We start from the raw sequence: 13,884 nt of genomic DNA, 5'->3' as shown, positions 1-13,884 counted from the left end.
CAGCTGACCACCGAGGGCCAACAGCAGCGTGAGGAGTTGCATCGAGCCCACCTCCTCCCATTACATGATTTTTACTGAGACAGGGGCCCAGTCTTCTTAGGAGAGAGAGACAGAGTCACAGGCAACTGTAGGACCAGCCCTCACATCCTGAGCCAATCCCACTGAGGCGAGCATGAGTGTGAAAGTGAGAGAGCAAGAAAGGGGCACAAAGGATCAGAGATTGAAAGGAAGACCGAACAAAATAAAAGACACCGGGGTAGAATAGAAGGGCTTAAATTCAAAAAGAGGCCGAGCGAGTGGCAAAGCAAAAATTAATGGACAGAGAGGGGGCAGGCGAGAGTGGAGGGCACGCAGTGGCGGGAGAATCGATAGGCCTGTGATGGAGGGCAGTGGGCCAGGTGGCTTCTTCCCCGGAGATGTGCTGATTGAATGTTATCTGTCAGAGGAGGCCACAGCCAGAGGGATTTTCTCAAGACAGCAATGACATTCTGATGGACTCAGAGACAAACCTCACGACAAATGAACTCAAGTATGGAGAGCTCTGATTGAGAAAGGGGCCGATGCTCAAAAACACAAAACATTTCCATTTCGGTGGGACAAAAGGTGGCTTGCAATGTCTTAAATGCTCCAGGGGTATGCATGTTGTGATTATTTAAAGTATGAATTCGTTTTTTATGAGGTATGGAGGACTCACCTTCCTCTTCTTGAAGGCCTGTCGGGCCAGGTAGCCTCTGCACGCAGCCTGAAACAGGGTAATGTTGCGTCTGGTCTGGATATCTCTGTGCTCCTCAAGCTTAGGCAAAACACCTGCTCTGAAGAACACCTGCAAACAGACCACTGCTATGAGATCAATGGAAATACAACAAACTTTCTCACAATGAACATTTCACTGAATTCATAACATTTGGTTAATGGCACACCGTTAATAATAATAGTAATAATAATTATAATAAAGTATATTCAAAATTGAATAAAATGATTATTTGTATGTATATGATTAGTTTATCTTCTCTGCACATTTTTTATATTTTTTTACGTATAATATTTGATATTTAAACATACATATACAGTATATAAGTATTTAAATATACATATATGTACATAAATTGTCTAGACAAATATATAAATATTTATGTAAAATTCATAGTCATAGATTTTCCAATCTGCAGTCACCCTGTCGAAAGTGTGAGGAGTTCCTTTAAACTGCTGCCCATGCTCTGTTTACTGCTAATTTTCCGCTCTGTGGTGGGGGTGTCAAACCGAGTTGGATTAACACTTCAGAATCCTATTCCATTAGGCCATTTAATCAGAGAAATTTGAGGGAAGTGGACCTTTCCAGACGTGCATTCATCAAACTCTGTGGACATGGTCTAATTGCATTAGCATTCTATTAGTTTTAAAGATGGATTAATCTAGATGAACAAAATCCTAATTAAAAAGGCACCGGATTCATGGTGTACCTGAGCCTGTGCTGGAAAGAAGTTCTGCTTTGGGAAATTGGTTTGATATATATAGTGGCGTACAGTGGTGTTCTGAAATGAGGAGTTTTTTAAAATGTGATTTAAATGTGATATATCGGTCATTGACACAAAAAAAAACAAAAAAAAAATAATATATTTTTAAACCTGATGTAATGCATATTTTTGAGCCATGAACAATGCGTTTAAACATGTTTCAGTTGTTAAATAACATTCCAACGTGTTTAAATACATTTTTTTATGAACAGATGAAACAAACAAAAAAAAAAGAGTTTTTTGGCAGCAAACACCTAATATGGGTTTGGTTCATACAGGAATAAAAAAGTACCCCATGTTTAAAATGAAATACTCTGCTGTATCTCTAATGCTGTGGGCCTAATTTTCTGCCAGAGGTCCTGGACATCTTGTTCAGATACATGGCACCATGGATTCGATCAAATACCAACAGATAAAAAAAAATTAAAACCTGACAGCCCGTGCTAGAAATCTTATAATGGGCCATGTGTGGATCTTCCAACAGGACAGTGATCCAAAAACTATCATCAAAATCAAAACAAAAATGGGTCACTGAGCACAAAACGAAGCATCTGCAATTGGCCTTCCCAGTCCCTGACCTGAACCCTATAGAAAATGAGTGGGCTGAACTGAAGAGAAGAAGCACCAACATGGACCTGTGAATCTTACGGATCTGGAGTGATTCTGTATGGAGGAATGGTCTCTGATCTCTTGTCAGATGTTCTCCAAACTCATCAGGCATTACAGGAGAAGACTCAGAGCTGTTATCTTGGAAAAAGGAGGTTGCAAAAAGTATTTAATAAAAGGGGGCAAATAATTGTTCCCAATGTGTTTTGGAGAAAAACATTTATTTCATAATGTGATTTCCCCCCACTTTCAATTCTTTTACTTAAAAAAAATATATATATATTTTGATCATATTTACCAAGGGGGCAAATAATTTTGACCAGCACTGTATATACACTCACCGGCCACTTTATTAGGTACCCCATGCTAGTAACGGGTTGGACCCCCTTTTGCCTTCAGAACTGCCTCAATTCTTCGTGGCATAGATTCAACAAGGTGCTGGAAGCATTCCTCAGGGAGTTTGGTCCATATTGACATGATGGCATCACACAGTTGCCGCAGATTTGTCGGCTGCACATCCATGATGCGAATCTCCCGTTCCACCACATCCCAAAGATGCTCTATTGGATTGAGATCTGGTGACTGTGGAGGCCATTTTAGTACAGTGAACTCATTGTCATGTTCAAGAAAACCAATTTGAAATGATTCGAGCTTTGTGCCATGGTGCATTATCCTGCTGGAAGTAGCCATCAGAGGATGGGTACATGGTGGCCATAAAGGGATGGACATGGTCAGAAACAATGCTCAGGTAGGCCGTGGCATTTAAACGATGCCCAATTGGCACTAAGGGGCCTAAAGTGTGCCAAGAAAACATCCCCCACACCATTACACCACCACCACCAGCCTGCACAGTGGTAACAAGGCATGATGGTTCCATGTTCTCATTCTGTTTACGCCAAATTCTGACTCTACCATCCGAATGTCTCAACAGAAATCGAGACTCATCAGACCAGGCAACATTTTTCCAGTCTTCAACTGTCCAATTTTGGTGAGCTCTTGCAAATTGTAGCCTCTTTTTCCTATTTGTAGTGGAGATGAGTGGTACCCGGTGGGGTCTTCTGCTGTTGTAGCCCATCCGCCTCAAAGTTCGACGTACTGTGCGTTCAGAGATGCTCTTCTGCCCACCTTGGTTGTAACGGGTGGTTATTTGAGTCACTGTTGCCCTTCTATCAGCTCGAACCAGTCTGGCCATTCTCCTCTGACCTCTGGCATCAACAAGGCATTTCCGCCCACAGAACTGCCGCTCACTGGATGTTTTTTCTTTTTCGGACCATTCTCTGTAAACCCTAGAGATGGTTGTGCGTGAAAATCCCAGTAGATTAGCAGTTTCTGAAATACTCAGACCAGCCCTTCTGGCACCAACAATCATGCCACGTTCAAAGTCACTCAAATCACCTTTCTTCCCCATACTGATGCTCGGTTTGAACTGCAGGAGATTGTCTTGACCATGTCTACATGCCTAAATGCACTGAGTTGCCGCCATGTGATTGGCTGCTCAGAAATTAAGTGTTAACGAGCAGTTGGACAGGTGTACCTAATAAAGTGGCCGGTGAGTGTATAATATATATTTTTATTACTATCTCTCTATCTCTAGATAGATAGAGAGAGAGAGAGAGAGAGAGAGAGAGAGAGAGAGAGAGAGAGAGAGAGAGAGAGAGAGAGAGAGAGAGAGAGAGAGAGAGAGAGAGAGAGAGAGAGAGAGAGAGAGAGAGAGAGAGAGAGAGAGAGAGAGAGAGAGAGAGAGAGAGAGAGAGAATGGAGGACGAGGGTCCACTGCTGCAATTACTACTGATCTGAGGGAATGGCAGCAAATGCCTCTTGATTGAGCCTTTATCTGGAGCTGCTCTGCGGTATAATCTTCCTTTTCACATCAAAGGCAGCCAGAGCCTTTCAGTGATGTAGAGCCTCAGTTATTGTTATTATGGGAGGCAATCTCTCAGAGCTCCAAGCATCAGATCATAGGGGAGAATGGAGTGTTATGAAATGATTTCATATTCATGTAAAGTTTGACAGCTTTCAGACCCCATGGCATTCGCTGCCAACCCAACGGTACCACAAATAAAATAAAGGACAATATGTTTACCCGAAACGCTTCCTACAACCCTTTACAACCTCGCAAATTAGAACATCAGGGCTGAGCTACCAGCCAACACACACACACACACACACACACACACTTATCTGCTTTCAGGCAGGTGTAATATCAGAGTGGGACCTCTCCACCTCAGGAGAGTAGCAAAGGAAAATTGAGTTTCATTTCTCAATGTCAGTGAAGATGTGCTGGAAAAAAGGCCTGATATCACCCGAACGAGAACTTCATTCATGGTCCTCTCGAGTCAAATGTAAGATTAGGTGGAGATGCTAAAAGACTCACAAGTACATTATCCACAGCATCACAGAGCATGTGTGAAACACTATTTTAACGAATTACATCATCCTAAGAGACTCCGTTGGATGTGTTCATTTGAAGAACATGAAGATATTGTGTTAGTAGAAATGTCTGTTGCGTGCAGCTTCTTATTAGCCACGTTGCCCCTTGACATTCACCCAGCAGGCCTGTGATTCGCCAGTCTTTTCCACACAAGAGCACCAAAGGTCAGCATGACGGAAAGGTCTTTTCAAGGGGGTCAAATGGCAGTGCTTTCCATGGAGACCAAGAAAATAAAATTCCTCACGAAGACACGGGGAAACAAATGGCAATGGAGGAGTGCAAAGAGAGGACCTTGTGTCTAAGTCTGTGGGGGAGTCTGTGATTTAGACGGATGAATTGTACTAGGGTGGCAACTGAACAATGACTGTGTTCAATAAGCAGCGATGGGAGTTCATGATTGGTTAGGATCTTGTTCACATCTACACTGGCTTCAAAAAGTATTTAGACACACAAGACACACTTGAAAATGTCTGAATGTCACTGCATTAGATACAAAACATCTGTAAACAAAAAGTGACATCTGTAAACAAATAAAAGCAGAGGTTTTCTCCAAACTATATTTATTATTCTTTTGCTTGTTTTTCTTTACTTCTTTATTTTTTTTGTAGGTTTAAAATAATAATAATAATAATAATTAATTAATTAAAAAACAAAAACAAAAACAAATTGGGGCACTTTATATCAGAACCACCATTCAGTTGTAAGCTACATATACAGTATATATATATATATATATAATATATATATATATATGACCACTAATATAAAAAATACAAACAAATAAATAAATATATTTTTTATACATGTATTTGCATTTTATTTTAATTTAAAAAAAAAAAAAAAAAAAAAAAGGGTGCAACTGTATTCAGAATCACCATCAGTGGTGTGAATCTCTATCCTCAAGTAGAATTCAAAATTATGGCTGTCAAGTAATCAGTTGTGTATTTCCTGGACACATTTTTCTCTATTCCCATTTATGTAATCAGCTATTTATCAGAATGTGATTATTTTGGCTCTCTCTCTAGGCTGCTGTTCTTTGTCTGAAAGCACAATATCTTGCTGTGCTGATTGGTGTTTGTAGTGAGTTATCGGCGAGCACCAAGCCAGAGTAAACCAAACAAAGCAAGCTGGTGCCTCGCCAGAATCAATCTTTCGTCTACAGAAGATGCACAAAAGGATTTCTGCTTTAATCATTCGAAGTGTAGGGGAGACCCAGAGTGCAACCTTCCAGGAGAGCTCATACAATCTGAGAAAACCTCACAATAATTGTCTTCCATGCTCCAACATGCCCGCCAATGAGGCCTGGCAACGGTGCCAGCCATGTCCCATCTGCAGCTAAGCATTGTGGGTACAGCATAGACCCAGAGCAGAGAGTGCTTTTTTCGACAGGAGAGGAGGAGATGAGTCTTTTTGGCCAAAGCCCACCCTGCCAAACTTTCCGTCCAGATGTGAGCACAGCGGCAGAGCGGATTAAAGTCGGTCTGTGTCTAAGAGGTGTAGAAGAAGCAAACGTTTCGGCAATCTAAATGGAAATCATGCCATCTGTTTGGAACTGATCCTCGTGACTCAGGCCGAATCTGTATGCCACAAACTGACTCAATGCACTGATCCATAACATAGAGGGACTGAAAAAGTGAAGTAATTTTATTTAGATGATTATGATTGACAAAAACAACAGTGTCAATTTCTAACCCTGATATTGTAAAAGTAATTTACTAATTTAGATTAATAGCAGTTCAGCATGAACTCACTGATTGTCCAGGACTCCCATGAATGCTCCCATTTTAATCAATGAATTAAATTCACAATAAATCTTGCTGTATTGGCTACAGTGGGAGCATTCTAGTTTTGTTGACTCACTTGTAGGACATTTTTGGGTGCTACAACGCAAAAGAGCAGCCCAAAATCTAGCAAACTTAAAAATAATTCAAAATTTCCATTGATACTTTTTGCTTCAGTTTTGAAGGCTCATTATTTAAGGTCATGTTTCCTCAGTGCTCATTTTTCTGTTGTACCGCGAACAAAATTAAATGCACTCAAATTGGCTCAACGTTTCAACATAACATTAGTACACTCACCAGACACGTCTGTGATTAGTTACAATGCTCAGCCGCTACAAAGCGAGTTGTAACTAGATGCACCAGGAGTAGACCTACATGGAATGTCTATCACTTTTCTGAAATCAGCTTCTTTTTTTTTTTGGACTATTTGTGAAGCCTATCGGTTATTTGCCTTTCGATCTGGGCCGTTTCTTCTGAGGATGCAAGAGAGTCAGTACCTCCTCAAAAAGCTGAATGAAAAAATCCATAGTACAAAAATAAAACAACGCATATATTATGAAATATGCCATTAAATGAAATTTATTCCGTAATTTACTCACCCTCAAGCCATCCTAAGGTGAATATGACTTTCTTCTTTCAGCCAAACACAATCAGAGTTATATTAAAAAAATATCCTGACTCTTCCAAGCTTTATAATGAGAGTGAATGGTACTATTTTTTTTAAGCCCAAAAAAGCGCATCCATCCATCATAAAAGTAATCCATACGGCTCCAGGGGGTTAGTAAAGGCCTTCTGAAGCAAAGCGATGCGTTTTTGTAAGAAAAATATCCATATTTATACAAAACACCAGTCACGAATTAGAAGACTAAAACGAGAATTTTTACAGATAAATGTCGGATGAGCTTCAGTTGCCCAGCCCTATTTATTTGAACCGTGAGAGGCGTCTACTCTCACCTAAGCTTACGCTACTCCTACATTGGGTCAGAGTTCACTATTCGGCCGGAACTCGACTCGTGAATGGCCATAACCTGAAACCAGTGATTATAGTTTATAGAGTTATAAATATGATATTTTTCTAACAAAAACGCAGCGCTTCGCTTCAAAAGGCCTGGATGCACTTTTTTGGGCTTCAAAAAATGGTACCATTCACTCCCATTATAAAGCTTGGAAGAGCAAGGATATTTTTTAATATTACTCCAATTGTGTTTGGCTGAAAGAAGAAAGTCATATACACCTAGGATGGCTTGTGGGTGAGTAAATTATGGGATTATGTTAATTTTGGGGTGAACTAACCCTTTAAAAAGTGTATAAATCACTTTTCTAAAGTGACACTGTCCAACAGTGACACCACTGGTTAAGGTTAAAAGGTTAGTTCACCCAAAAATTCGGTCATTAATTAATGAATCGAGAGGTTTAGTCTAAATTTTCTGAAGAGAATCGATCAGTTTATATGATGAACAGTTAATATGATTTACATTTTATTCACATATAAACATTGATCAGCGAACATAAACAGAAGCTCAACTGAACCTGCTTGATGCCCGAGAACAAACCTCTTGTGGAAGCTCAAACGAACATGCTTGAGCTTCCGTTTGCCACAACTGATTTTAAAGGGTAACTAAACCCCTGGTCAGAGCCTGACTCCACCCACTGGCAATATTTGAAAAATGCTGGACAAGTGGGCAGAGCCCAGCGGAGGGGGGGCATGCACCTGAGACTGGTCTCTCTGTAGGCAAGGGCATGGTTAGCTGGTGCCTGCTTACATCATAGGGCACCACAACTTCCAATAGGAAAATTCAACTGCAGTAGCCACCGTTCAACCTGAAGAGGGCAGCACTCAGACGTTTTTACAGCATATATTGTAGAATTAAACCACTTTATACCCAAATGTCAAAAAAAATGAACAGCATTAATAAAGCCCCGTCTTACAGATCATTAACTAAAAAAAGTTGTTTTAGGGTTTAGTTACCCTTTAATAAATAGAACAATAGTTAATGTAAAAATACAAAATAGAACTGTTTTGGTTGTTGATGTTGTTTTCTGGATAGTGTAAGTAATGTTTATTTATTCATCCTAAAAATTGTAAAAAATCCTCATTTCAGAACACCACTGTACACCACTGCATTTGACGGCAGAAACGTAAATTACATAAAAACTCTGTTGGCCAGAGTGAATGGAATAGATTGAGTAATGCAGATAATGAGCGATTTCTGGGTCTAATATCGCTAGCTAGAGTTCTCAACGGGCCTGAAAATTACAACCCGACCCGGCCCGTGGCTTTTAAAGCCCGGACCTGATGTTACCCGACACATCAACATGAATTATCTGCCCGAACCCGACCCGCGGCCCGCTGCCGTCGCCGTCGCCCCCCCCCCCCCCCTTTTCTTTCTTCATTTTTTCTCATACACGTATTGATTAATAATTTTTTTTTTTTTTTTTTCACTGAGCGGAAAAGATTAAGCCCGAGGTCCGACCCGACCCGAGTCATTTGCTTATATTTTCGTCCCGAACCCGCAGGTCCCGTCGGGTTTGTCGGGCCGACCCGACCCGTTGAGAACTCTATTGCTAGCTACATTATTGTTTTTAACGTTTAGTTTAGATGGTGAATGTAAGTATTACTTACTCTGCTCAAGCCCATGTGATAGCTGCTTTTTTCCAGCTCAAGGAACTCCAGTAGCTCTTCGACAGCCTGAAACGCACAGAGAGACAAAGACACATGTATAAAACAGTGAGACAGGCATAAAGATCTAGTGTGCCATCCACTTCAGGGCACCAAGAGGACAGTATGCTGACTGGGGCGCTCTTTCTGTCGAAAAGCTAACCCAGCTTGGGAAAACTGGGTCACAAACAACTGTCTTAATGTCTGACCTCTCTCTTCTACTCACCCATGAGTGCTTTCTTCCTGACAGGATGTCAGGCAAACAACAACATGGCAGGGGATTAAAAAAGATCTCGGTGGACTGATGACTAATGGCTAGAGTTTGAGCTAAGACCACAGGGATGTATTGAGTGCTCTCTGCAGGGACACAGGGGCCGACTGGTGAACAGGTTCAGTGAGAGACGAGCAAAAGGCCAAGCCTCAGACTGAGCAGCTGCAGATGGATCACAGGTCTAAAGGGGAATCTGCTAATGTTTGGTTACCACAGCGAGACCTCGGTAAAACACAGCTAAAGCAAAATGCAAACAAAGATCGTTCTCCCAAAATGCATTTATTTGAGCCAGTAACATGTTTGTATACTAAAAAGTATAAAATACTATCTGTGGAATAGACAGATATATAATATACATAGAGTATCAGTCAAAAAAGTTTGGAGATGTTTATTCATTATTTGTTACTATTTTCCATAGTATTCACTATACACATTTTATATAGATTAAACCTTATTAAAGCTACAAAAGTTATTCCGTCAAGAGCAGTTAATGATTTTTTGCAGTTAGTCTTTTGTTGTTTGATTAACATTAAAAACACAGACAGCAGCAAGAATATTAGGCCTATTGACACTTAAAAACATAATTAGGCATAAAGCAGCTTTCTGGACACACGCTTCGGAGCACACAACTTCTTACACAGTGTGCAAGTACTGAATTGAGTTCTCTTTCACGTCTTTGTGTGCTTGAATGTTTAAATTGGCAAGGCTTAAAAACACCTGTAAAAGATAAACTTTCATGATGCAGCACTGGCCCAATCGGGACAGTGACCGTTCCGTCAACTCTTGGCCATTGGGCAGTCCCACGTTGAGTGCGAGTGTGTGAGAGAAAACGACACAGGGTGCTCTCAGGCCCCGTCCACACTACTGCGTTTTCGTTTAAAAACGGAGAACTTTTGCTACGTTTGCACCTCCCGTCTGTGACAATTCCCGTGTGCAGCGGCGGCGTTGACCGTACATGGAGCGTCGGTTTGGGGTTAACCCAGAGCATGGTGGGATAATTTTATCAATGAAGTTGTGTTTACACCGGCACGCGCATGCCCAGTGTTGGTGAATGGTCACGTGATCCACGTTTTCAGTCGTTTTAATGTGGACGGAGATCAATTCTAATACGCAGCTAAAACGCTTGTGTGGACGGAGATCGTATTCGTTTTAATGATCCGTTTCTAAACTAAAACGCAGTAGTGTGGATGGGGCCTCAGCGACAGTGTGTAAAGCTCAGCAGGCAATGAAATTATATCTGCGGTAAACTTATTTTTTGCCTCTAACTCAATCACATGCGAGGGAAATCGTACAATTTACTAGCCATTGGCTAATAAATTAAAGACCTTTTTAGTCACCTAGCGTGAACATGGTCGCATACCCGAGTGATTTACTCACATTGTTGAGAGTTGCATACAATTATACACACACACAGTACTGTGCAAAAATCGTAGGCATGTTAGTATTTTCATCCCCCAAAAAATGGTTTTAAGCCAGTTATTTGTATCTTTTGCTGTATTATCAGTAGTAAATATCAGTTTACATTTCCAAATATATATATATATATATATATATATATATAAACAGGGCCGGCGATTGCTATAGGCGAACTAGGCGGTTGCCTAGGGCGACAAATGTGTTGGGGGCGCGGGCGCCCTCTAGTGTCGCCCTTGGCCTATTTCCCACAGAATTAGAATGACAAGGGAAACAAAAACATGTTTATTAAACATCCTAAGGCGCCCCTCAGCCATACGTTTAATTACTTGTCAACCTGATTATTAGATTGAATGGATGATTATTGTCGATCATTTCCTAAAGGGGGGGCGGGGGTTAGTTGCGTTACGTTACGTTCTATGGTTACGTTAGGCGAGTGCTCAGCTGCTGCGCGCGCTGATCGAAAATGAAGCGGTCTAAACCCTCTGGTGCACAGGGACGAAAACGGAGAAAGCAACAAGATTAGTCCCAGTATAGAAGTAAGTCTTCTCATCTCAACCATTAAGGTGTCCAACGTTCTGGCCATCGGGACTACCGGGAGATTCCCGCGGGCCCGACGTGCTTTTTGGGCCGATACATAGCCTACTTTTATTTTTTTATTTTTCTATTTTTGTTTTAACGGCCCATAAAACTCGTTGGCCTACATCGGTGGCCCATTCGTTTTGTTTTGTTTTGCTTAATTGGCGGCGCTGGGTTACTTCCAAATATATAACTTTCTTTCAAGTATAGAAATTTGTACAATACTTTATTGTGTTTATTGAAAGTTTCCTTTATTTTTCAGTGCATTTGTTTTACAATATATACATATGGCTATTACTGTCATGGGATTAATATTATATCTATTATTATGTAGTAGTGTAATGTAGACAGACACTGTAATTAAAAGAGGTTTGAATTTTTATTTGTTCAATTTGCACACTGAATATGGGTTGGAGCTTTTAGTTTTGAACTCTCAAAGTGCACCAGATTGATGAATTTAACATTAAAATGCACAAAATTTTCTTACGGGGGAAATACCCCTGAAACCCCCTTAAGCAGCCTAATAGATTAGTAATAATAGTAGGCCTAGTGCTGGTAGTAATTGTAATCTACTACAAGTTATGGTCAGATAATATTTGTACAATGCAACTATGATATAAATATCCTTGAACGGTCTTTGTAGCATTTGTATGAACAATTTATTGTTTAAGTTTTTGAGTGACTATAAGAGCATTTTTGTTTAGTTTAATAAATACTTATAATTTTTTAAGCAAAAAAATATCAAAACTCAAAGCGCAAAACTCAATATCGCCTAGGGCAACCAAAGGGTTAGAGCCGGCCCTAAAAACACACAGACACATATATCCACATGAAGTTGACATTAAGACATTACAGGTCTCTGAAGACTCTATAGGACAGGATGCCACTGATAGAGTCGTCACTCTGGGAACTGATTAAAGCCTTTATTGTCCTGTCACCAGAGCAGAGGCGAGATTAAGGGGGGAAAGATGTGTACTATAGCCCATTAATCAACAACACAGCTCTCTGCCCTGAGCACTGTCATAATCAATTACATGGAAGAGCAGCTCATGAAGGAGGAACCAAACAGCACTCGGAGAAACAACACATTCACAAACACACACATAAAAGGACACTCACCCTTCGCTCATCAGTTACAATGTAGTTCCGCCCATGTTTCTTTGTCAGGTGGGGAGTCAGTACATCAAAACGGCGACGGAACTCAGAAAAGACCAAATGATCGGGATAACCTTGAGGAAGGAGGAGAGCCAAATGACAGGAGTGTTACAAAAGAAGGACGTGTGAGATTCTAGAGAGCTACAAGGCTTGTGTAGGTTCAGCAGTGAGCAATGATGAGGCCATTGGTCAGTCACTTATCTAGAGAATGTTCTGCTTACTCAGGGCTTTGGGATGAAATGTGCCAAAACATTTTCTAATGACATTTTGTTGATTTTTCTAAAGCACTGAACAAAATAAGCCCATGAGCGTCTCCAAAAATAAATAAAAACTTACATCTAGAACACTAGGCAGTGCCTGACCACATAAGCCCTAGAAAACTTCAAAGGTCAACAAACCCTGGGAGAAAAACACGTTATTCGGAAAAGTCAAGCCTGCATGGTAAATCTGAACTTTCAAATCTTTCCTCTCTTCATAGATTTTTCTACATTCTTTTCAAAATAAAGGTCACAGATCTATAACGAGGGTCATTCACTGTCTTTATCTTGCATTTATAATGCCTGGTTTTTTAAACTCTAACCTTGGCGGTAGATACGGAGGGCGTCGAGCAGTTTGGAACCGCGGAGCTGTGCCCGGAGCAAGCCCACATCCAGCTGCATGAGGCCGTTGTCACAGCTTTCTCCATGTGCCTCTATCTCTCCAGAGCGAGGTGAGGGTCCTCCTAGCACCTTCACATCCCCAGACAAAGTCTCTGCTTTAGGGAGCAGACAATGCACAAAGTGCACTCTGGACCGCCTCACTGTGTCTATCAGTGCATCCTATAAGAAAACAAACAACATACATTAAGTTCAGAAACGCTTTTATTGTTTGAACACATTGTAATGAGATTTTATTATGTGAGGACCTGTACTAATGGGTCACGATTAGTGGCTGTGATATATATCGCCAAGGCCAATTTATTGGTTGATATTTAGCTTTCTTTTTTTAATTACTGGCCGATACTTTTTTCAGTTTGGCCGATAAATGGAAGTGGGACCTTTATTTTGACAGTGCCATTCTCTGTCTTCACTAGTTTACTGCCTTTGCTTAACAGTTCGGTCATTTAAACACATGTTTAACATTTAAATTATTAAATGTTAAACAAAGAAAGTAAGCGCTATATGAAAAGTATTTCATTTCATCAGTATTTCAGTATTTCAGTGTTTACTTTATTTTTATTCATGGTTTTAACAATTTCTTGATCTGTGGAAAAATACTATATTAGGGTGACAGAATCCAAAAGTATTTTTTCATCAAGTTCCCAATTATTATTATTTTTTCATTTTTCATTTCATTTATTTCTAATTCGTAAACATTATGTGAAATAAATATAAATTAAATTGCAGCATGTGTTACTTACCATCTTTAAATTAAATAGTGTGATGTGCAGTGATGGAGTACTCGAGTCCTGGACTCGGACTCGAGTCCGACTCGAG

General features: G+C 40.4%; 1 protein-coding gene across 14 annotated transcripts in view; it reads right to left on the bottom strand.

The window, feature by feature from the left end:
- myo18ab (myosin XVIIIA b) overlaps positions 1 to 13,884 on the bottom strand; it is a 109,317-nt gene that overhangs the window by 39,619 nt on the left and 55,814 nt on the right. For all 14 annotated transcript variants that reach the window (XM_056263431.1, XM_056263433.1, XM_056263436.1 and 11 more), the window contains 4 exons: positions 12,990 to 13,227; positions 12,374 to 12,483; positions 8,956 to 9,021; positions 695 to 823 (listed from right to left, as the gene is read on the bottom strand). In XM_056263431.1, coding sequence (XP_056119406.1) covers positions 695 to 823; positions 8,956 to 9,021; positions 12,374 to 12,483; positions 12,990 to 13,227 — 543 coding nt within the window. The remainder of the gene's footprint in view (positions 1 to 694; positions 824 to 8,955; positions 9,022 to 12,373; positions 12,484 to 12,989; positions 13,228 to 13,884) is intronic.

This window comes from Rhinichthys klamathensis, unplaced genomic scaffold (assembly GCF_029890125.1).
Source record: "Rhinichthys klamathensis goyatoka isolate OS25496 unplaced genomic scaffold, OSU_Roscu_1.1 h1tg000206l_1, whole genome shotgun sequence".
NCBI lineage: Eukaryota > Metazoa > Chordata > Actinopteri > Cypriniformes > Leuciscidae > Rhinichthys > Rhinichthys klamathensis.
The sequence above is the reverse complement of the archived record's forward strand: the minus strand, read 5'-3'. Positions and strand labels throughout refer to the sequence as shown.